This window comes from Glandiceps talaboti, chromosome 12 (assembly GCF_964340395.1).
Source record: "Glandiceps talaboti chromosome 12, keGlaTala1.1, whole genome shotgun sequence".
NCBI classification, from domain to species: domain Eukaryota; kingdom Metazoa; phylum Hemichordata; class Enteropneusta; family Spengelidae; genus Glandiceps; species Glandiceps talaboti.
Genome location: NC_135560.1, coordinates 17,243,351 through 17,268,988, shown reverse-complemented (window position 1 = coordinate 17,268,988; position 25,638 = coordinate 17,243,351). Strand labels below are relative to the sequence as shown.

The window sequence follows — 25,638 nt, the reverse complement described above, 5'->3', positions numbered from 1 at the left end:
TCAACCTATCCATTCAAATATTAAAACTGGCTTAGTCTGTCCGTCTGTCTGTCTATTGACCATGAGCCAACTTTATGTTTGTTTGACATTTACCTTCACATTCAGAGAAGCTGTTACACCGAGCACAATACAATGGGCAGTCATTTTCAATTTTAATGCACTGTTGACTGTACTCATCAGCTGTATAACCCCTGCAATTCAAGAATACACAAGTCATGAAGATATGCTTATGCCAAGTTTCGAGCTCCCACACAGTGATACTTGAAACTTATCTACCTTCATCGGCTTCCAGTTGAAAGTTTCAAGTAATGCTCCTTTCAGTAGTGGTGAGCCCTTTGCTTTAATCACAATCACTCACTCACTCACTCACTCACTCACTCACTCACTCACTCACTCACTCACTCACTCACTCACTCACTCACTCACTCACTCACTCACTCACTCACTCACTCACTCACTCACTCACTCACTCACTCACTCACTCACTCACTCACTCACTCACTCACTCACTCACTCACTCACTCACTCACTCACTCACTCAATCACATGACTGCTGCCCCAGTGATATTACATGCAAAAGTAAAACTATCCTGTGAGCACTAAAATTTTAACCAATACACAAAACATAATTTGATGAGCTGACAGCTTTCAATTGCATGAGGTCAGTCTTGTTCACTTAATGATAGAGGGCGCTGTAAGTGGTGTCATCACAGAGAATACATACTGCCCATGTTATAACCTTGACAGTGCTGAAAAATTACTTACTTTGGACACACATCAACACATCTCTGTTCATCATCGTCTTCATCATCATTAATAAAGAGATAAGTATAATCTCTACAGCTAATACATTTGTCTCTCTTGTCCACACAATCCAGACAACCCAATGAGCATGGCTGACATTCACTGAATTTGTTACTAGTCTCTGCATAGAAACCCTCAGGACAATGCTCTACACAACGAACACCTTCATACAAATACAAACCTACAAAACAAACAAAACATTCATGAGAATTGGTTCTGCTGTATCTACAGACAACAAAAGACACATTTATAGTTTGGCCGATATGACTCAAATCACTACAATGCAATCAGTAGAAATTTGTTTTCACAATTCACTTTTTTTCACTTACATGTATTAATTATCTTCTCATACTAAACCTGCATAACATTAGTTTGAAAGTTTGTTTGACTATCAATGAATCATCTATAGCAATACTTTCAATCTAGCCAATCAGGTTAAAGTTTGTTTGACTATCAACGAATCATCTGTAAGCAATACTTTCAAACTAGCAAACCTGATTAAAGTTCTTCTTGCCTGAAAGTCAATCAACTGTGTGAAAGGCTATATCAGAAATTACCCAACAAACTGAAGTTTCATTTCAGAGGATCCAACTATCTATAAATTCATCATCTGTCATGGAAACAAGATATGCAAAACAAAGAAATACAGAAAAACATCACTTTTTAAACATAACAGTACAGACCTACTAGGTATTGACAAGCTTATGTTAACAATATGATTTTACTTAATGTCAAACTTAGTTAGAGCAGTCATTTCAGGTGTAAAATATTAAACACAGTTTGTATTTGAATCTTACCATCAATGCACTCCCAACAGTCAGTTTCAGCACTTCCCAGACATCTTTCACATGTGGAATGACAACTCTGGCAAGTACCACTAGAGTAATCTTCAAAAAACCTGTTGTCGCACTGACTGGTGCATGTGCTATCAGGAGCGAGGAACTGGCCAAACTTACAACTAAGACATTCCGATTCAGAGCCACCATTGCAAGTTTCACAGGCATCGTTACAAAACACACAGTCTCCATCTTCTATAAACAAATTACATAGATATTGATAGATATGTGTGTGACACCATTGAGTTTGTGACAGTCAATGTGAATCACAGTACAAGGTACATATTGTGAACACTGAGATGCAACAAACATTAAGCATCACTCTATAATTAACTATTGATGACAAAGCTAAACTGAAAGCCTGTCTGTGGCAAAGCTTACCGTTGTAAGTTTCTACCTTGATAGCCTGTCTATGGTACACCTTAAACTGGTAAGTTTCTATTTTCACAGCCCGTCTATGGTAAACCTTACCATGGAAAGTTTCTATTTTCACAGCCCGTCTATGGTAAACCTTACCATGGAAAGTTTCTATTTTCATAGCCAGTCTATGGTAACCTTACCATGGAAAGTTTCTATTTTCACAGCCCGCCTATGGTAAACCTTACCATGGAAAGTTTCTATTTTCACAGCCCGTCTATGGTAAACCTTACCAGGGAAAGTTTCTATTTTCACAGCCCGCCTATGGTAAACCTTAGCAGGGTAAGTTTCTATTTTCATAGCCCGTCTATGGTAAACCTTACCAGGGAAAGTTTCTATTTTCACAGCCCGCCTATGGTAACCTTACCAGGGAAAGTTTCTATTTTCATAGCCCATCTATGGTAAACCTTACCATGGTAAGTTTCTATTTTCATAGCCAGTCTATGGTAAACCTTACCATGGTAAGTTTCTATTTTCACAGCCCGTCCCTTACCAGGGTAAGTTTCTATTTTCATAGCCAGTCTATGGTAAACCTTACCATGGTAAGTTTCTATTTTCATAGCCCGTCTATGGTAAACCTTACCATGGAAAGTTTCTATTTTCATAGCCAGTCTATGGTAACCTTACCATGGAAAGTTTCTATTTTCATAGCCCGTTTATGGTAAACCTTACCATGGAAAGTTTCTATTTTAATAGCCCGTCTATGGTAAACCTTACCATGGAAAGTTTCTATTTTCAAAGCCCGTCTATGGTACACCTTACCAGGGTAAGTTTCTATTTTCACAGCCCGTCTATGGTAAACCTTACCCTAGTAAGCTTTAGTTTACGTCTATAGTAGATGGCCTACAGCAAACTTTCCCCACTAATTTCAATTTAGGTCCAAAGAAACTATAACTTGTCTATGATAAGTAGTAAATTGTAAAAAGAATGAGTGGTACCTGCTTGATACTGTCCATCTCTACACTTAGAAGTACATGCACCATGATACTCATCAAAGCCATCTGGGCATGATGTACAGTCATAGTCGGAGGGACCGCTACAAGTTGCACATGACCTGTGACAAGGAATACATAGCTTGCTATCCTCATCTCTGTATTGGTTATCATCACAGTAAATCACACAGTTATTTCCTATTGAAAAAATGAAGACAAATTGTAAAGTTTAATCTGTTGTGGTGACCACAAAGATTTAATATATTTAATAAAGGGACACAGTGAGTCTAACTGTTCATATTTTACCTCTATTTTGTTGAATTCTACACAAAAAACTGACATTATTCCTCTAAGTGAAGCAAGCTTATTAGAATTTACTTTGATTCAAAGTATGTGTTTTGTCAGTGAATTGCTGATGAAACATTGTGTTCTGTATCATTTCCACAGCATAATTAACTGTAAATTTGGAAAATAGCATGTTTGATGAAATATATCCATCAAGAGAGATATATGTTGACTTTTAATTATTATTATCAATTTTTTCAAAAACAGGGAACAACACCTACTTTCACAATATGATGTTACCATAGAAACTTTTAATTGGCAAAATGAGTTGTAAACAATGTAAGACATAGAATTCTGTATTACCTGAATATCCAATAGGATATATAACAATAACCTTGTATCCAGGTTTTGAGGCCATACATATAGAAAAGCCATATTCAGGCCCTGAAGATAAATATTTATCACTTACCATTGAGATATTTGCCAGGAACACAGCTAGTGCATCTCTCATGACCAGCACCAACACATGACTCACAAGAAGAATGACACTCTGTACATTCTTGAGCCTTGTTATCAGTGTAGGTTCCAATTGGACACTCAGATTCACAGGTACTGTCATCAGTCAAGTAATAGTTGGTTTCACATGTTATACAGCTGGTATGGTGTTTATCATTACAGGTTTCACATGTCGGATGACAATTAAGACACTCGTTTGAGGCATCGTCTCCAAATGTACCCGATGGGCAAAGCTCGCTTTCTACACAATCATCTTCCGACAGGTATTTACCATTAAAACATGATGTACACTTTTCAGGATGTCCTATAAAACAGATATTTATCATTATCACATGAAGTACACGCAGTAGGCAATCTGATTAAAATCCGATGTAGATGTCGGCTAATTGTTCATTGCTATTGTACCTTACTTATTTTGCCTGAATTGACCTTCGTGGTACATGTTTACATTTTTATCCTGATCGCCTCCTCTACATCTGAAGTGGCGGCCATACAAACGAATTTCTGCTCCGTGAGCCACACAGTCAATCAGGTTGCATCTTACTGAAGACAGTTTATAGTGTATGCGATGCAATGCAATGCAATGCAATGCAAAGTGCCCGAAATTTTCATAAGGACGTTTTTTTAGAAATTATATCTTAAATTTCCCCTTTTCTGAGTTCATATAACACAACTGTGGCAAATATTTCTATGAATCGTACAATACTTCATGACTACTTTATGTTCGAGGAGAAGCGTACTACGGCTCTACTACAGAGAACACTTACGCGTTCGCTGAGATAAACATGAACACTACCAGGAAACGCGTTCCAATGTAGCTAACATGTACATAAGACGAAATGCATAGAGGTACATCTAAACAAGAATTCTTTAATTACCATAAATATATAGCAATACAATCACTGAATGTTTTTAGAATTTGTATGGGCGCCACTTCAGATGTAGAGGAGGCGATCAGGATTAAAAACGTAAACATGTACCACGCAGGTCAATTCAAGCAAAATAACGAAGGTACACTAGCAATGAACGATTAGCCGACATCTACATCGGATTTTAATCAGATTGACGCAGTAGGTTGCTGAATATGTTGATTTACATGGGGCTAGGAGTGTAAGGTTAAAAAATAATAGTTGCAAAACACAGGTTATCATATACTTGTTTACTACTGGGAGGGTGGAGTTATTATCAAGTAACTGCTTACTTGGATTACAAGTCTTGCAAACATAGTCACAGTCTGATTCATCTGTTCCAGCACACTCTCCCTCAACAGGATCATTTTCAGCACACTCTAGACAATCTCTACTAGATGGACCATCACAGCTCAAACACGATGGATCACAAGATCTACACACATTAGCATCCTCATCACCATAGTAACCAGTAGAGCAATGAGACACACACATGCCTTCCTGTAGAAACCTTCTGTCGTCTTCATCTTAAACAATAAATGGGTAAAACTAAAATTAATCACATGATATTAAGTTATCTATCTAAGAGTAAGAGACAAAATGTTGCATAAGTCAAGGTATAAAGGCAAGAATCAAACAATAGCTTAGTACATGTATATATATTTACAAGATATTGTCAGGGCTAAGTCTAATGCTGATTTCTAACTGATTTCAGAAATATATTGGTTACTATGGCAACTAAAATTTTACCTATGCCAGAGGTATATATTTTCACCCTGAGAACTGCTCTAGTTTTTGTACTAAATGTCCTTTATTGGCAGGTTAATTTGAAGTATTCTTACTGTGCTCACAACAACACAGTTGAAATAAACCAAAATCAGGCTGAAAATGCTGGTACTTGTTAAAGTGCAGGGAGACCTTACCTCGTTTACATTGAATACAGTCTGCAGCTCCACTTCCTTGACATTTCTTACAGGATGAGTGACAGGTATGGCATTCTCCATTGTAACCGTATTTACCATTCCTACATTCCTGTACACACGTTGCTTCATCGTCTAGAAACTTGCCATACTCACACTCATAACATTGCCCTTGACCTTGGCATTGTACACAAAATTCATCACATGCCTTACACTCATTATCTGTTCCCATATATTCACCTACAAATGAAAGTACAAACAAACAAACAAACAAATGATGTGAACACCTTTGAAGCATGGGCACAAATGGACACTTGCACACTGACCTTTAACAAGTCTTCATAGAAAACACAGAACATCTGAAATTCTTTACTTCTATACAACAATGGTGGCATGATAAGATACAAAAGTAGTGAATGCATATATTTCTTTTTGTTCGGTATTACTTTTATACATGATTTAAAAGAAATGGGTAACACAAAGTATTTGTGATATGGAATAACTGGCTTGACTTTGCCAATTAAATGGAGTATTGTCACCACTTACCATAAGCACAGGTCTGTTGACATCTTCCATCATTGAAATGGAGGCTTTCAGCACATTCTAGACAATCATCTTCACCAGGGCCTATACAAGTTTTACAGGTTTCATGACATCTGAAAAACAATGTGATAAAAGTTGAATGAACATCACAGAAAAACAAAAAAATAATTAAAAAGTCAGAGGTTTAAGTTTTGTTAATGCTATGGAAAAACAATACTTTAAAAAAGAAGTAAATTTATTAAATGAATTTTGGGTTCAATACATTTTAATAATGACTTAAACTGGATGTGTGTTTCTGTGCGTGTGTGGTGGGGGGGGGGGGGGCATTCCCCTTTAACGATGAACAATTAAATCAGAAAAGTGACACCAAATCCAGCACAAGATTGCTATTGAAACTCATCTAGCGACTCATAGCGACAAGGCTAGTTAGTTAATTTATGGTTGACCAAAATATTGGGTAATACTACAGTATTTAATTTTAACTACACAGTCACTTACTCTGCACATTCAGGAGGGTCAACATAAGTATTTCTATAATAGCTCTCTCCACAGGAGTCTCCCCTAAGACATTTCCTTTCTTGCAGGATATAACCCTGTTGGCAGTCCAGACACTCTTCATCTGAAGGCCCAGTGCAGCTATAACAGGACTCATCACATTGCTGACATTTGTCATCTATATCTTTGTATGTATGCATTGGACATCCAATAAGACATGTACTACCCTGCATTTCCATTCCATCTTGACATGATATACAGAAATCAGCGCTGCCCAGACACTGTTTGCAATGACTTTCACACGGCACACAATTTTGGGTTTCATATTCTATTGTGAAAAAGAAAGAATACAGATATAAGCACTGATTTGATATTGTTTGCAAAGTTGGTCCTCAACGAAATGTTAATCACTTTTAATCATTTTATGGCTAAACCAATAAGATACTGTTAATCCATAACCATGGGATTCAAACATTGGGGTTTAACTACACTGTTTACTAAACAGAAGATGTTGATGGTTGATGACTTGCCAAGAAAATATCCAACTCCACAGTCATCAGTACACTGAGACCTGTCTTCAATAAGAAACTGGCCATCAGGACATGACAGACAGTCGTACTCTGATGGTCCATTGCAGGTTCCACATTTCTCATCACAGTATCGGCAACGATGGTGAACATCAGGAGCATAGAACCCATCTGGACACATGGAAACACATTTCCTATGATAAAAAAAACAAAGGTAGTCAATTAAAATAACTTGAAGGATCGCTGCATTTCAATTTTTCATGACTATCAGAAACAGTGGTGAACATCAGAAGCAAAGAATGCATCTGGACACATTGATACAGGTTGCCCAAGATACAAAAACGAAAGTAATCGATGACTACAACACATGAGGGGGCACTACACTTTCAATCTTATTTCTACCTCTTCAAATGATTGGTACTTCCTGTCATGTAATTCACAGTCTGCTAGTGTTACAAAATGTAAGAACAGCCACACAATGAGGATACTCAAGTAAAGCAAAACCTCTATAGAGAAACTTTATATTACACACTTTGTTTAAAATGCACTTACAGAGTCAACCTGTCCCTGAAATTTCTACAAGTCCAACAATCTTCAGGGTTTGATCCATCACATCCGTCAAGACATTCCTCGTCACAGTCATCAGCAGAATAATAGTAGTCAGAATAATCATCAGATACAAAGTCATCATCAAAACCTTGAGCTCTAGTTTGTGGATGTTTTGTAGCATTCACATTTCTTTCTACTTTGACAACAGCTGGTGATGCGGATGCCACGGCTGGTGAAGGTCCTGGATTGACTGGGCTATCAGTACCATATACAGTCAGGGTCCACTCATGCAGTGTGCCTGAATTAACAATTCAACAATCATATATTGACATTATTTTACTGATGCTTTCTGGTTTGTAAGTTTTCAAATAATTTTACGGCTTTATGTTGATAGTACTCCAGATATCTGATTATCGTGTTAATACTTCATGAACCCACCACCCCAAGGGAAAACCCTCAATTAGTTCAAATTATAGAAATTTGAGTATACTATTGCTAAAGGTTAAATAAATAACTTGTCCAATGCATTCAAGGTAACTATTTACATTAGGTGGCACTACAATGTATTCTGAGAGGTTACATTCACTGCTAAGTTTCAGTACTCATAATTTAGTATAATAATAATCTAAACAGAATGTTCTGTATTTCACGATGGATGAAACTCTGAATATAAAAAATAGTGCCAATGGCATTGCAGCACAACTATATAGTTTAAAGATGTTTATATACATCATAATAATCATACTGTTAGTATTAGGGCAGTATCTTCATTGCTGGGTCAATTCTGTCAATTTTTTGAAAGATAATCCACTTGCCTAACCATCCATGTTGTTATTTTTGCAAAATAAATGTACATCACCATTTCACAGTAGCTATGGGCATCGTCTTGTTGCTAGGTATATATATGTCCATTTTTTGGAATGCTTATCCACTTGTCTATTAATCCCTGTTGCTATCTTTGCAATACACACTATCAATTGGCTGTTGCTGTGGGCATAGTCTTGTTGCTAGGCATATTTGCATACATTTTTACAATCTTTATTCACTTGCCTACCCATCCCTTTTACTTTCTAATATACATTATTTCACTGTTGCTAAGGTCATGCTAATGGTTGCTTGGGTCAGTTGTATCAAAATGTTTTGAACAGTATCTGCAGAATGACACCTCCAAAAACATCCCCCACCAAATTTCAGCCCCATTCACCATGCAGTTTTCGTGATATAACTTTTAGGCCAAAATTGCCATTTTTAGACCTAATTTGATAGCATCATCATACATCTTCTTCTACACATCCCCAGATGCTTCCCCATTAAATTTCAGCCCAATCTGCTCAGTAGTTTTGCAATGAAAGATTTTTGACAAAAAGAAGCATTTTTAGACATAATTTGCATATCACTGATGCCATCATGTCATAAACAGTTTTTAAATTTCAGACCAAATTGCCCATGAGTTTTTTGACCATTTTGCTTTGAACAATTCCCCAACTAGACGCCAAAAGTAGTGTGCCAACCAAATATCTAGTCAATCAATCCAGCAGGTTTTGACTTTATGGTGTTTAGAGGCATACAGACACACAGCCAGATGCTTTACCATGCCCATAGTGCTACTAAACCTCAGTTTAGTTGTGGTAAAAACAAATCTAATAACAGGAATATGATTTAAAAAAAATAAATGTAATATCTTACCTGCATTTGATGAAGGTCCTCTATTTTGCACCTCAAGTGTCCAAGTTCCATCAGCTGGTTCACCCCAACAATGTGTTGTCATAGTAACCCAGTCTTTTACTGTTTCTCTTGTACGATCCATCTGCCTTGGTGCCAGTAGAGTTGACCTTGTACCAGCTGGTGAGGTTAAGAATACAGCAAGGTCACCTCTTCTAGTGAAGTCCACGGTAAGTTTAACTTGGACATGTTCAATGTATTGTATGGCACTTCCTGAACCAAGACAACCATCTGATGATATTGAAATTCTTACCGGGGCCTTGCCAGAAATCAGTCTAAAGATGAAAACAATTTTAGATTTGTTAGTAAATAATCGTATTTCTTCTTCTGCAAGTATTATTATAATACATTGTAATACTAAAAGTCAAGGATGGTAGAACACTTTTGAAGCACGGCAGCTTGGGTTGCAAGGACATTGTTAGCATTGGGCTTTCTCTATAGTGGGGAGAACGCAGCATGTATGGGGTATGTATTGGATATGGTCTTTATACCGGTAGGCTTGCATAATAATAGGGCACATGATTTGTACATGTAATTGGTTTGTAAATGTGCATGGATATGCAAATGGGTATGTTGTGTGTATGTGGTTTGTGAGCATGTGCATGTTGTACAAGGTATATGTAGCATACCGGTATGTGGTATGTGATGTGTACTTTCAGTTTGAGGGCATGTGTACATTAATGTGTATAGAGGTATGTATGACAGGCTGTGTTGGTGGTATCATATGTGGTGTGTACTTTTAGTTTGTGAGCATGTGTATATTGTGTATAGAGGTATATATGATGGGCTGTGTTGGTGGTATCGTATGTTGTGTGTACTTGGTTTGTGAGCATGAACATGTTGTGTATAGAGGCGTGTATGGGATGAATATGTGATGTATGGTGTGTACTTCCAGGTTTGGGAGCATATGTATGTTGTATATGGAGGTATGTGGTATGATAGGTCAATGTATGTGGATTTATGGCATGGCATGTGTTTGTATTCAAATGTGAAGGTGATACATGTATTGTACTGTTTACATCAAATCATCACCTTATTTTTTCTCAATGTATTTTTCTAAAAACTATTTTAAGTATCCCTAACTTTAGGCATTCATGTGCCACCATAACTTGGGGATACTGACATATAATTTCTTTCATTTGTGTGTACTGTCTGCACAAAATACTGACATTTTCACTAAAGAGTTATTTCCATCATTTCTGTGGAAAAAAAAAATAAAATAAGTAGTGACTAAAAATGCCTCTTTGTACATACTTGAACAGTGCACCAGGCTTTAAGTAATTTGTAAAAAATTGTGTTTGAAGACCGTAATATCAAAACATTTCTGATGGTGAAAATATCTAGGGTTACAGTGTATGGCTATGTCTTTTAACTTTAATTATCTTTGTCACACAGCTAGATTAGTATATTTCATGGTACCTGGGTGTACTTTCTGTAGGCAACACACACACATGCTGCTTTGGGGCTGTCTTCCAGCCTTTGGCAAGTTTGACCATAGCACCAGCATCTAACAATCCAAAACCATAGGCATGACTCACTATAATGAGAAATACAACAAAGATAAAGGGTGTTAAGATTATTTTAAAATATTTACTGTAAAGTGTAACTATATTATTACAGATAAAGTAACCTTTCCAGAATCTAGTTTTGATGAGACAATGTAACTTTCGTCCAAATCATTCAGCTGTCATCAACATAATGATGTTAAGCCCTCTAGTCATGTGATCCCCTGGTGGAGTCACCTGATAGTTCTTTAACCCCTAGTGGAGTCACCTGACAGTACTTTGAGAACACTGTCATATGCCCCTCAAACATGACTTTGGTTACAACATTCTACTATTTACAAAAATCTACTGTCAGGTGTTGATGCCATAAGCTGTTAAAGTAACTTTTTTGGCATATGTACAATAGAATAAATTTGCTTTCCTTTGATTGACAAAGAATGACAAGTGTTACCTTGGTAACCAGCACCATTGGTTATCCAGCGATCATCATCCACATCCTTGTTTCTCTTAGGACGGTTATCTCTCATAATCTGAAGATTACTTCTTCTTGAAGTTCTGACAATGATGTGTTGTATATCTCGCCAAGTCAACTCAGGACTACCAAAGAAAAATATTATATATTAAAAAACTAACAGACACACAGACAAACACACATACACACACATACATGTATATGCATAGCATAGAGACAAAATACAGATAACAGCAATTATGTACAATATAGTGTAAAGAATTTTATGTACAATCAAAGCCATTCATGTACACAAAAAGTGATTTATGGACACATGAGATCATTTCAGCATAAAGCATGATGGTGTTTATGTACACATCAAGTCATTTACATACACATAATGATATTTATGATACACACAGAAGTATTCAAATAACAGCATAAATACATTTATGTAGACATGTGCATTGCATATGTTGTTCTAGACTGTTGACAGTCGCTCACGCCTTTTTTTCCCTACGTTTTATCTAAACTTAAGTCGTTGCTGCACTCCGATCCGGCACAATACTACTATAATCGCATACTGATATTGAGGGCCAAAGGCCCGATTGAAATCGGATATTGCATGTCAGAGAAATGATATACTATGGACAGACACATGAATGGGCAGAGCCCATTGTAACAGTCCACATTTGGGAACTAATCATATATGTCTTAAAATAAAGTATTCAACGATATTCTGACTTACTTTGCTTCTAAAACTAGCGCCAAAATACCAGCTGCTAAAGGTGCTGAGGCTGATGTCCCAGTATGTCTATCAGTGCATTTATGACGTAGATCGACTGTGTTCTATGAGACAAGTTTGATACAACATTTAAGTTAAGTGTGAAAGCAAGTCATATAATTATGACATAAAGCCTCTGTTCCTGTGAAGTTGAAATTTACAGACCTGAACAATCCTGGCGAGAGGTCTTTTTTTTAAAACAAGTCTTCGTTGAACACATAGTCCCCTCCCCCCTATCAACATTTCAAATATATCAAATTTCTAATTCATAATCTGAATTTAATGATGAAAGAAATTGCTGGCAATTAAGTTAAACTATATCGTAAAGGTCACAAATAAAGTGATGTACATGATGAACTATGTGAAGGACATGAAACAAAGTAATGTGCATATGATAACTATAGCATCTAACATTTGTGCCAGGTTTGGTTGGAATCAGGCCATGCATGTCTAAGATACAGGTAAAAATAAACAGACAGTTGCACAATGCATAGATGGATGGACGGGACAGACGTAGTAGTCCCCTCTGGGATTTGCCTGTTGGTGTCTCAAAAAGTCAGATCCAATAATCTTCATAGTCCCCATTTTCCGAACAAGTGAAAGATACTAAATACATAAATTTATGCTATGAAAGAATACTTACAATTTGTCTATCATTTCGGCCACCACTACTATATGTTGAAGCTAGAGTTGATGCACATAACTCTGCATACCATGGAATTTTACCACCCTCTGAAGCACTGCTGATAGAAATGGTATATATACTATCATGATAACCATCCCAGTTACAGCTGTCATAGGCACTTCCACCATTGCCAGATGCCCACACAAAGATGGAACCCCTACCTTTACGGCCCTGCAAAAGAAGTTTTGTAAATGTTGTTACAGTAACTGTATTTGAAAAGGAAATTTAGTGCTAGAAAGTCATATTACCCTTGTGCTGTAATGTAGCAACTATTTCCCTCAGCTAGCAACTACTTCTTGAGGCTGAAAGCTGTAGTTTAAGTATGCAATGTAGTTGACGCATGCAAAAGTTGCTACAGAACAGCCTTGTGGTAACAGATGTCTACTAATGCCAGGCAATAAGTGTATATTATATACCGTAGAGACACCATCTTCAAATGATTTGCGAGCAAGCCTTCCTGGGCCATCCACTGTTTTACCATCATCATCTGGTCCCCAGCTTGCACTGTAAATATCCACATGTTGTGGTTCATGGCTGAGTGACTGTGCCTCAACAGCATCAGTAACCATTCCATCTAACATACGGATGCCTGGAAGAACATAGTGAACATTAGTTTACTGGTTCTATAAACACACAAATGAATATGGTAAAAATAAAGTTACCATGTGCTGAAAATTATTTTAACCAATTTCACACTCCTACATATATGAAATCATTACCAAGAGTTTACAATTACAACTGAATGTCCTAAAGAATTATGTAACAATGAATTTACAAGGACTCAAGTTCAAAGCATCAAAACCAATCGGTAGTCCATTTACAGGTTCATATGTCACCTCAGGAATGAAATTTAGACAAGAGCTTTAGAAAAATTTGGTCCCGGGCAAAAGGATGGACATATTCTTACAGCTCTACAGGTAAGAGAGCAATGACATAAGAACTTGGGATTCAAACATTGGGCTATAAATGAATGCCTTAATATGACTGAATTTTAATACAATTTACATCATAATACATGCAAAGGTTGTCATAGAAACCAAAACTTACCTCCAATTTTAGAATTATATGCCACACCCACACCACATAGTGAACTATTAGCTTTCATTGCCACTTCACCAGCACATCTTGTTCCATGCCTTTATTATCAAAACACACTTTGATATTAGGAACACAAATTTCTCACCAAAAACACTGCCTTGGCTTCTCTAACATCAAATGTTACACTAATCAACCAGGTAATTCTGAACTTCAAGACATTTGGCAAAAAAAAATCACAATTTTAGATCTATTTTGCTTGTCTCTGAACTGGTTACTTTGACACCAAAAGTACACATCTCTGCAAAGTGCTACTGCAATCAACACAGCAGTGTTTGACCACAGGGTAAAGGACAAATAATCAATTTTGTTCTCAGGATTTTCAGGATTTTTATTATTTTCTCTACATTTCAAATAAAGTTTTAAATATAGTTTCTTCTCACCCCCCCCCCACTATTTTCTACTGTTACCACTGTCTTATCAGAGTTTTCAAACTTTGCATTAATTAGCAGATTGCTAATCCTAGAACAAACTCACGTTCTAATTGCACAATTAACACATTGCAGCAGTGAGTGTAAACATCTACTGATCCCACTAACTGCCATTAGTTGGATCATGATCAGTGGATGTTTACACTCACCGCATTATCATAATGCGTTAATGTGAGCAAATACCTAGTCAGTTTGTTCTTGAATTAGCAAGCTACTAATTCATGCAAGCTGATAAACTAAGATAAGACAGTGATATCATTATCAAGTAGGAAATAGAAAAAAAAAGTGAGAGGAATCAGTATTTAAAACTTTTTTTGAAATATACAGAAAATAATATTACAAATCTGGAAAATCGCGAGAACAAAAATTGATTATTTGTCCGTTTCCCTGTGGCCCGTTTGACGAAGTCGTTCAGATACACATCCACAGACAAAGATATATCTCAACGTTATGATAGTCAAGGGAGAAAGTAAATAAAATCTACCCAACTTCCACAGGTATTTCACTGGGTTCTCTACCAAAATCATACAAACATATGCAACTTTTACCAAACTTTCCTCCTCTTTTCCTGTGGTTGCCAAACCTTGGCAGAAATACTGCATCTCCAGACACAGCCACATACATAAGCATTGGCATACCCTCATTTCAGCTTAGTAAATCATAATTTGAATTTTTCTCTGACAAATATGGCCACCTATCAGTCATTATAGCTAAGGTCCGAAAACAAAGCACTGTGAATAAGTGGACTACTGTATCTGACATTTGTACCAGGTTTGGTTGAAATTGGCCCATGCACATCAGACTTGTGCATGTGCACTATGAGGAGTTTTGGCTGTTTGATCATGATGATAGAGATGGGACCCAAAATAGTAGCCCCCTTCCCCGAGACTTCATCCATTGGAGGCTAATAAATCTTTGACCTTGGAGTAAGACATTGCCATTGAAGTCTTTAGTTACAAATCTTTATACATACCTGTTTTCATCATTCCATGTTGGTCTAGGCATGGGGTCATTGTCACCATTATTGATGTCTACACTGGCTTCAGGGTCCTGGAAAGTAATTAAAACTGAATAAATTTCATGTTTTTCTATATCTTAAAATTTAAGGTGTTATACAGTTATCGTTATGTTATTGATTCATACAGGCTATAACACATCAAACCATAAACAATTGAGAAGAGATTATCTATGAACAAACAGATACAATAACACTTCGGAAGTTGGTGTATTCTAATATTTCTCTTTGCACTTTCTGCTTACAATGGTTCCTCATCACTGTAGCAAATTATGAACTACATGTATGTGCAAAAGTTTATTTTTTCACCAAGACCATTTTTAATTGTTTAAAGTATAAACCAAGTTTTCAAGTCTAATTCATCTACAAATACATTCATAAAACTGGTTAGAAAAACAGCGTTTTCCTGGTTTTTCAGAAATACAGTCTCACTTCATTATCTTCTCACTAAACTTGTACACATATCTGTTTCTTCGACGTGAAATTCCCAACTCACACGTATGTGGATAACTTCAACTCTTACTGTCCAAATAGTACATGATTAAAACAAAACAACAACAACAACAACAACAACAACAACAACAACAACAACACAACATAAATTGTATGACTTGTGTTACCAAGATTCCTGTATTGTTTTGTGATAGATACGATAGGATATACTTACATAGTTATCAACTAGATCTGGGTGATCCCTCTCAATACCATCGTCCAGAATGGTCACTACAACACCTTTACCAGTATAGCCTAACTCCCATGCCTCCATTACGTTCATGTTGAAGTCATCTCGATTCTTGACAAATGAAAAATAATGAATTCAGAACCTGTGTTTTTCTCTTGTTAGAACTTTCAAAATCAAAACTTATACAGGGTTCGCTTCTGTTGTTTTCTTCATTTTCTTGAGTTTGAGAAGTTTTTTACACACAAAATTTGTGGTTATAATAAATATATAGAGACGGACAGAAAAATGAAAGGTGCAAACTCTACTCCTGCTGTTATCAGGCCTTGTAGTTGACATTGAGTTGGTTTGATGTTTTCCATCAGTGATCACTGATATGTATTGTGAAACATGATCGACATGACTTGACTTGACTTTCAGGCTTGATAATGTTATCATCTGAATAGCCACATGGCAAAAAATCATGTACAGCACACAAACCTCTGCTCAATCAGAAATAATCACCAAAAACTGTGCTATATAATATATTGATCATATTGGCGCTCAGACATTAACCAATGATTACTGACATTTGAATGAGCATTGAAATATATGCTCGAAACTAACCACAGTAATGACTGTCACTTTTAAATGATTACAATCTCAATATACTATGCAGGTAAGAGTTTTCACTTACAAGGTACCATTGTTTCTGCCAATCTGGATCTGTAAATTTGATATTTCTTTTAACACGGGTCTTTGCAACTTGCTGTTCCAACCAATGCACCTATTCAGAAGAAAAACAGAATATATTAGAAGCTGAAAATTACCGGTGTTTAGTAGTAGCACATGAATGAACAGAAACACAACTGTAGCATGCCATTGTTCAGACTGTAAGATACAAAGAATGTATGTCATGTCGATCTGTCCTCACCAGCCTGCCTGAAAGGGGCTGACCGATGTGTGAGGGTGCCCCTCATGTCAAATGTGTCAAGTGCAATACTTCAGAACTCAAACTTCAGTTGAGGGATCTCAAATACATGGTATTTTACAAAAGTTTTCAATATGACTGGTGAACTATGAAAAGGTATATTATGTACATGTTGTATATTGGGTTTATTTCTGCAATAATGTACTTTGGTATATTTGCATATCTTTACTGTTACATATAATTCTATCAATTTTTACATGGGATGTGGATTTTTGCAGATCAAGATTGTAAAGCAGATGGGGCCTACTTTAGGGGGACCCATAAGCTGTAAAACCGAGATCTGCAAAGACCATGTCTGGGCCAGAAAGGTTTTATCACATATATACCTATGTAGTGGCATGGAAACATAGCCAGGTGCACCACAATAAAATGCATCACCATGTCAAAAAGCCATGGCCAGAGTAATGATCTTGGCTTATACCTTCCAATAAATCTGACTGCCACTGATGTGACCACAATGATGGGTATCAAAAGAATAACTAATCATTAAAACCAGACTGTCAAGTTGACCAACCCGGGGGATGCACTTCTATCTTAATTACCAATTTTGAGAAGTTTGTGCACATCCCAAAATTGCATGATTATTTCTCTTTAATAGTGGATAAACTGTTCAGTCTGTTCCTTCTGAGATTGTAAAATCTAATCTGAACTATGACCTTAACCTGTCAGTGTAACAGCAGTAACCATCCCCACTGAGTAAATGCACCAGTATCATCTGTACAGATGTGAAGGTCATTCAGGGACACAAAGCAAATCAACCAGTACAAATCATAAGCAGATTGAGATATGGTTGATTAATCTATCAACATATATATAAATTAGAACTTTTACATCATGTGTCTTTTCTCCTCACTTTAGCATATGTAAAGTAATGTAATTACTTAGTGAAAACAGAAAGAATTAAGGAGCTATTCATACACTGACTTGTAATAAATTCCAAGTACACTATTTCTCTATCATGGCCTTCTGTCCCAGGACTAAAGGCCATCTGTGGCATCAAATCTCTTCATGTCTGGCTCAGTGAGGTCCTGAGATGAAATTTCAAATTCAAATGAAGCCATCCACACAGTCACAATGTCTTTGTTAATTAATCAATCACAGAATTCTGCCAAATGAATAAGTTAGTGTTTATTGCGGCAGTTACATAATGTCCAAATATGGTACATTTGTTGGATCAGCTTGGCCGCTACTTATACACTGTTTACATCATTCTTAATAGTTGGGGCTTACACATTGGCATGAACAACTTCTGGTTCATGATTTCTCATTGAGCTAGCCAGGAGTCATTTGCCTTGCAATGCAGGAAAATGAATATCGTTTCATCTTTCTACATCACTGCAGTCACTATTATGTTTCTTAGCCTCGGAATCAAGGCAAATGGGGGGTTTTGAATTTTGATATCTCCATAATGAATTCATAACCCCTATTTGCAAGGTTTCCAGGCCAATAGTTTCTTCACTGTGTCAGTGTGTGTAAGAAAAGCCATAACCAATGTACATGTATTTGTATATTACATAAATACAGTTCTGTTATTTCACCTTTGCTGTTGACATTGAACAAACAGTTCATGTGATCTGGTGTGAGGGCAGTCTGTGTGTACAATGGCCATATTCAAATAGGAAGTGTATTCGACCTTGCAAACTGCATGTCCAGCATACACCGCTCCATGCATTATAAATCATTTTCTTGTCAACAACGTTCTTGCCTCTATGATTTGCTTTGGTTCAAAATCAGCAAAATAAAATTCTAGGTTAGAATTATGTAAATAAGATTAACTCATTTCTAAATGAATTTGTTAAAGTTATTGTGATTGTACAGTATTAAAAAGATTTTTAGTCAAAATGGCGTCACCACATTCGCACATGACATGGCACCTCATTGCACAGCATGCTGGATGCCTCCAGACATGTGTCTGTTGACCTCATGAAGTACAAGCATCAGCTACTGGAACAGAAAGCATCACCATATGTGTTTCCTCTCAGAACCAAAGTTGAATGACATATATGTAAATTTGGCGTGAAACATTATCCGCTCTCTTCTTCAAATAGAAAACTTGTAAACCCACTATCTTGAAAAGTGTCACCCACTGAATTCTGGGAAATGTGGTATCATTCCATTGATAAATAATAATCATTATTGTGAACAGTTTGGCACATTGTTTATAACCACAAATAATCTAGTCTTGATAGCCAGACTCTGACCTTTTAAACCAGATTTGAGATAGTGACATCAAGACAAGTCTCTATGCTACCAAAACCCATGCATGAAGACAATCATTCTGTTCAAACACGTCACGAAAATGCTTACAATATCTATATCATTGGTTCTGCTGTGTTCGGAGTCAAAACGTTCAAAATTGCTATTACTTTCCCCGATTTTTTGAAAATATTCATGGAGATCCATAGAATAATTATATTATTCCCCAATATTTTTCTTCATTCAGCTGAAAAATACTTGTGACCTAGGGGGTTTGTCACTACTCATCCAGCAACTTGTAGTTACAAGGGACCCCTAGGTCACTACTCATATTTTCTTTGGCTGAACAAAGAAAAATATTAGGGAATAATATCTAATTATCCACACAACCTTTTGTACTGGGCATCCTTATTACTTTGAATTAAACTAATGGATACATTGATATACAAATCCAGGAATTTCATTACATTTCGGACAGTTACATAGTTTTTCTGTTTTGGTAATTTTGCAAGCACTACTTAAAAAATATATATATAACTTAATCTGCCCAGAAGTTTAGTATTTACCATGTGATCAAGGCAAGACCTCTGCCAGGTCACATGTTTTATAAGTGGATGCCACAAATTCCTGCATAATTACTGCTCTATTCACCTTTACCAAGGAGTAAATTCTGCACTGGTCATAAAATACCATAAAAACACTCTCTGCAAGAAGTAGAATGATAACGATAATTGGATACCCTATACACACAATACAATTGTACACACTTCTTGGTTCTCACTATTAGCTTGTTGGCACCAACCACCACTTAAAACCTCAACAACATTTTTCTAACCAGTCCCATTTCTACTTGATGTCCCACAACTGACTCTTTAAGTCCCCTTTCTAAGAGAGAATATTTATTTGAACAGCAAAAAAACTACAAGTTAGTAAAAAAAAATATAAATTGATAAATGATCATGAATATAAACTACTGGCCAACATTCATTTACAATCTTGGGTGATCCCTCAGAGCCTTACACTATAATAACAGCAACATAGTTAATAGTTTTTTCTTACCATATCATTTTCTCTCTGCTCTAAAGCCATACTAGTATAATATTATACTTTTTTGTTTTTATTGAGAAACAAGAACTTTGACAATATAGAACTACATGTACATTATAGCAACTGTAGATCTGTCTTACAAAATTCTTCAAACACCATGAAGTCATTATAGTCAACAAGGCAATAAAGATTATCTTGCCTTATAGATTTGTCACACATTTTATCTACAATGATTGCTATACAGAAATGAATGCTATGGAAAATACTTAAATATAGAATTGAAACTAAAACTACGGCTATGTGTTTGATATATATTAATATATAGTGACCTTGTTAGATACTTCATCAAAACAAAGAATTCATTTCCTCAATGATTTTGTTTACTTCGTTGTACATGTGAATTGTTAAATTAAGTATACAGGGGAGTTCAGCAGTTTCTGTTCATAGCAGCAGTACATAGACATGTTGTTAGTATTCAGTGACATTATTTTATTTTGGTAGTCTTGTTATCTTTACCTAATACTGGTTTAATTGCTGTTTTTAAATAGTTCTGAAGGGCATTGACCTCATGACCCGATGAAAGGTCAAATCAGACTATTTTGTTGTGTTTTTTGAATGACAGTCTCATTGTTTGCCTTATCATTCCTAGGATAAACAGCTGACTTGGTTAGATCACAAACATGTTCATATTTTTATGACATAATAAATGGTACTCATGATGCTGCATAATTATTGTCAATCACTTGATTTATAAAACTATTTGATGCTGATTGTATTTTTATATAAATATTAAGAGTTAAATCAAACTGTCCAATGATATAACATGCACACACTTATTGCAACTACATTGTACAGTAGTTTCCTTTTATTTGAGTTTGAGTTAAGTATTACTGCAGTTAATTCAGTCTTAATTCCAAGGTTGGTCCCTGTTCCTTCAATTTGGCATTATTTTTAATGTATGGCAAAAAAAAAGAGAATTGTTTCTGGTCAGGACGATTTTGTCTAAAGTAGTGCGACGATGCAAATTAATTTTTTTAATTCACAAACCTGTCAGTGCACTCAATCTACTATTTATTGTGGTTACTATTCTTTTTATTTAGTACTTTAGAGCAAGTTTGTATGTGGGGTAGATGTCATTTGTTTGTTCATGATTGGCTCTGCAGTTGTCTTCACTGAAGCAGCAATTAATATACAGGGAGGGTTAGTTCTGTGTTTTCCTCCCAGATCTATAGACTGCATGGACTGGACAAACACATAAAAAAAAGATTGAAGTGGGGTATGCACACGTTGACCAGAAACAGGGTTTTTTGCTTAATCTAGAACATACCCTTTTTGTTATCTACCCTTACAACATGCCAAAGAGTTACTGTTAGAAGATAATAATTCTACTTAAACTTTGATCTTTTCTTTACAATAGCCTTTACAATTCGAAATAATGAAAAAAATACACTAGCCTACTGGACAAGTAGAAATTAAAAAGTACCTGTTCCAATCTGAAAGTACTTGTCATACAATACATGGTAATTTTGAGATTAAAGTGGCCAATATATTTCATTCTTTTCAAACAAACGTTTTCACAATGAAAGCTTGGTATACAGGTTTATGTATGATAACCATAATGACCAACAAGACTTTACATGAGATGCTAGTTTTACGAGTTTTTGGCAACTTTAATGACAAACTAAAAACCCTTGGATGTACCTATGTATAACATATTCTAAAGGAAAAGCTTCAACACCAGACTTTAGACATCTGTTGTTGTTCAAAAAAACTGTTATGTATTCATTGACAACTGATACAAAATTTCACTTGTATATATTAGTGTTCTAATGCCGGTCTATGACTCTATGCTTTTCATCTGGGTACAAATCCATCTGTATTACAACTGGACTTGATGATGGGGACAAACAAAACCTGTTACAATTTACAGGGAAAAGTAAACAACTGAATTGGATTAATAATAATTGGCACATCATGTTGGAAGTACAGAGACTTATACTACATTCCATCATTTGATATTGCTGTATAGCCTCTTTACATAATAGTTGACTTCACAAACAAATTAGATGTTCTTCCAGCATTTCATGTACCCATAAAGAGGCCATAAAACTTTTCTTATCAAACCATGAAATGTAATATTACTATCTGCTCTTCCTACATGCTAAGCCAAGTGTTATTAATTCAATTGATTTGTTTACTTTCCTTGTTTGTAAGAGGTTCTGTTGGACCACAGTCTGATGTCAGTCTGGAGTGTCTGCAGTTGTATCTAACTTGTCGAGTTTTTCACAAAGCCTTTATTGTGTAAATGTAATGGTTTCCACCCAATGTTTTCTTGAAAACACTAGAAAATAATTTACATAACAATTTACACTCTGTTCTGCAAATTTGACCTCCTCTGTGATTACTTTCTAGGGAAAATACTAGTAATCCTCTTTCTCTATTGTTTCACAGTAGAGGCAAACACCTGAGTGTAAGCCTTGGAACCACATGGTATAGTGATGGATGTATTAAGGGAAATGCAGTTTAGTTGGGGCACACTGTATCACATTGTGTGTATTTTTAATATGCAAGGATAGAAGTAAGAAATTAAGTGTGGATCTCACTACATGGGGTTTTAAAGTACAAAGTTAGACCTGAATTTTGATTTTGATTCAAATTTTTGGGATTTAGATGACAAACTAAAGCTAATTGACTTGTTACATATGATAAGGCAGTGATTTTGTAACTTGTGACATGTTAGCATTAAACAGGTAATGGCTCCTGGCAGTGACACACAAGTTCCATTCATGAGAAACAAAAGGACAAATTAAATCTGCTTACGTCAGCCAGCCATTCTTTCACATTTTCATTTGTTTTTATGTACATATTGCACACTTAAACTTGGTAAAGATCCTGTAATAGAAGTCTTCTAGCCAAATGTGACATTAGTACTAATGTTCTGAATTTAGTGTTCAGTTACAATTAATGTAGTTTTCAACATGTCTATGTGTGAGGTGGTGGTTAGAGGTGTGTATATAGGACGTTGTCACCTCTACCCTAGTTTCAAGTCCTCACTATGATTTTGTCTTCTTGGTCAATTATTAGTCATGAAGGCTTATCATTGTATATTAAGTGGCACACACACACACACACACACACACACACACACACACACACACACACACACACACACACACGCACGCACACAAACAAACACAATGGTATATTTTACAAAAATAATATACAAATAAATAACTTGATTTTTGTCTTCATTTAGTATAATGTTAATATACTATAACCATGGCAGATGACTAATCTGCTTAGAAACTTTGTGTTCCTTTGTTCCATGGGTCACTTGATAGAGTTACTGGATTATTATAACAAGTTCATTGGTATACCTGAAAAAAGTCTGTGAATTGTTCTTTTTCATAAAACATGAACTCTATTTGAAATAGGGGACATGAAAGGACGTTTGTTATAACAGGGCATTCACTATAACAAAGTTTATTATAGAGAGGTTACACTGTTACAATGCATTCTTGTGTCTGTGATAAAAACCTTCAAATCTTGAAATTAGAGTCTGTTGAAAAAATGAAGAGTTGGGAAAATATAAAATTGCAGAGATATATCTAATCATTGTACATACCTTGGATTCTTTGCTGAGATATGTATGTTTTCCAAAATTGGGTCTTAGTGAACGTTTATGAACTCCTCTGTGAAGAAACAGGTAGTGGTCTTGTAATGATCCAATCTGTAATACAGGAGAAAGAAATAAGAATGGCTGTCAGTGTGTACATGTATGTTCACAATGTTTAAACCTACTGAGTACTGGCAGCACCGTCAATTATCATGCAAGTATTTAGAAACCATGAAAATGACAATGTTGTTTTATCAGACATGACTTGATTTTATATACAGTTCTGTCTGTAATGTAACAATACACAATTAATGACTTATGTACCCAAACAGAATTGTCAATTTCCTATACAGTTGTAATAAAGTTGTATATAATCTAAAATCCAATCTATTCCCACTGTCCTGATCTAACAAGATGTCAGTTCTGTACACATGCATGTATTTACAAAATTGATGTTGTCCTGATTAGTAAAATTATTAACCAAGATTTTTAAGCATCTATCAATGATATAACCTGATTCAAAATCTCAGTGACACTCATGTTATGTAGGCAATCAATCAATCAATCTCATTCTTCTTGCCTTCTTGAACCATTCATTGTTTACATTTTTACATTTATGTTTTGACAGATCCCAGATGCTCCTATTAGATGTTAGTCAAATCAAGTGTTATCTTATCTTTTGATGTATTTCAACTAGTGGTAATTACAACTATTGTACATTTTGTATGTTGCTGACTTGACCTGGACAATCTTCACACAAGACTTAGAGATAAAAATTGTTCATCAGCTTGGTAGATCAAATAATTCACATGGGTTATAACACACCAACAGTTCATGAAATTTGTCTTCCTGATGAGGATCATCGACCAAGACAGATCGAAAGCTCAATGCCAAAACTTTGAACTGCTTGTGTGTTATAAATTTGTAAATCAAGTTGTCTAATTCCTTATACAGTATCATTGCCATTTACAACTCCACTCACACTCATGGTTTAGTTAGAAATCCAGACTAGGTTAGGACAGGCAAATATAACATGTCTCAAATATAGTAGTCTGAATGCCAATGTGGAGTGGAGGTGTAAATAGTAACTATACCATGAACTAGACTAATGGAGGTTGAAATAGTAATGAAGCCATGTATGAAATGAGTATGATTCTAAACCAAAATCATTTGAAAAGTAAGCCATTGACACTATTTTGCAAGTTTTCTATCAGCTTTCATAGACTGTTGATAAGTTGTCATTACAAGATAAGACTCTTCTTTTCAGTTTTAGTGGTCTGAGTTTAATCATAGACAGTGGAGGGGAGATGAAATGCCAGACATACTGGTATTGTTATGCAGATTTCTGTTCCACCTTTGGGCATTTGTACTTACACAATTTCACAAGCATACACTCTCTGCAGTGAAAACTTCTACAGAAATATCCTGCCAGTCTATTATGTGCTAGTCTAGCAGTATCGTTACAATTTAGTCAGAGATCACAATGGCATCCAGACTACTCCTGTGATAGAGGGACTGTGATTCTGCCATGGTCCTACCACTAACTCTAGTAAAGCTGTTGATATAAACTTTTACTAAATTCTAACAGTGACATCACTTAGCCATGATCATGAAAAAAAAAATGCTTTGGTTTAGTTCTACTATGACTTTTATTATTTGTAATAACTAAACTGAAACAAGTCACTGTACAAGTTTGATTGAATATTTAGA

At 35.7% G+C, this 25,638-nt stretch overlaps 1 protein-coding gene across 2 annotated transcripts in view; it reads right to left on the bottom strand.

Annotated features, from left to right (window-relative positions):
- The window catches only part of LOC144443178 (proprotein convertase subtilisin/kexin type 5-like), a 35,739-nt gene that overhangs the window by 7,732 nt on the left and 2,369 nt on the right, over positions 1-25,638 (bottom strand). Inside the window, exons 2-23 of one of the 2 annotated variants that reach the window (XM_078132557.1) lie at positions 23,938-24,042; positions 16,776-16,865; positions 16,088-16,213; positions 15,379-15,455; positions 13,927-14,015; positions 13,296-13,468; positions 12,838-13,050; positions 12,159-12,259; positions 11,411-11,556; positions 10,874-10,991; positions 9,419-9,729; positions 7,736-8,030; positions 7,187-7,377; positions 6,660-6,984; positions 6,165-6,274; positions 5,622-5,858; positions 4,992-5,225; positions 3,744-4,094; positions 2,996-3,187; positions 1,602-1,835; positions 766-985; positions 94-191 (exon numbers count right to left, since the gene is read on the bottom strand). In XM_078132557.1, the coding sequence (XP_077988683.1) occupies positions 94-191; positions 766-985; positions 1,602-1,835; positions 2,996-3,187; positions 3,744-4,094; positions 4,992-5,225; positions 5,622-5,858; positions 6,165-6,274; positions 6,660-6,984; positions 7,187-7,377; positions 7,736-8,030; positions 9,419-9,729; positions 10,874-10,991; positions 11,411-11,556; positions 12,159-12,259; positions 12,838-13,050; positions 13,296-13,468; positions 13,927-14,015; positions 15,379-15,455; positions 16,088-16,213; positions 16,776-16,865; positions 23,938-24,042 (4,036 nt within the window). The remainder of the gene's footprint in view (positions 1-93; positions 192-765; positions 986-1,601; positions 1,836-2,995; positions 3,188-3,743; positions 4,095-4,991; positions 5,226-5,621; positions 5,859-6,164; positions 6,275-6,659; positions 6,985-7,186; positions 7,378-7,735; positions 8,031-9,418; positions 9,730-10,873; positions 10,992-11,410; positions 11,557-12,158; positions 12,260-12,837; positions 13,051-13,295; positions 13,469-13,926; positions 14,016-15,378; positions 15,456-16,087; positions 16,214-16,775; positions 16,866-23,937; positions 24,043-25,638) is intronic. The other variant, XM_078132558.1, reaches the window with a different exon arrangement.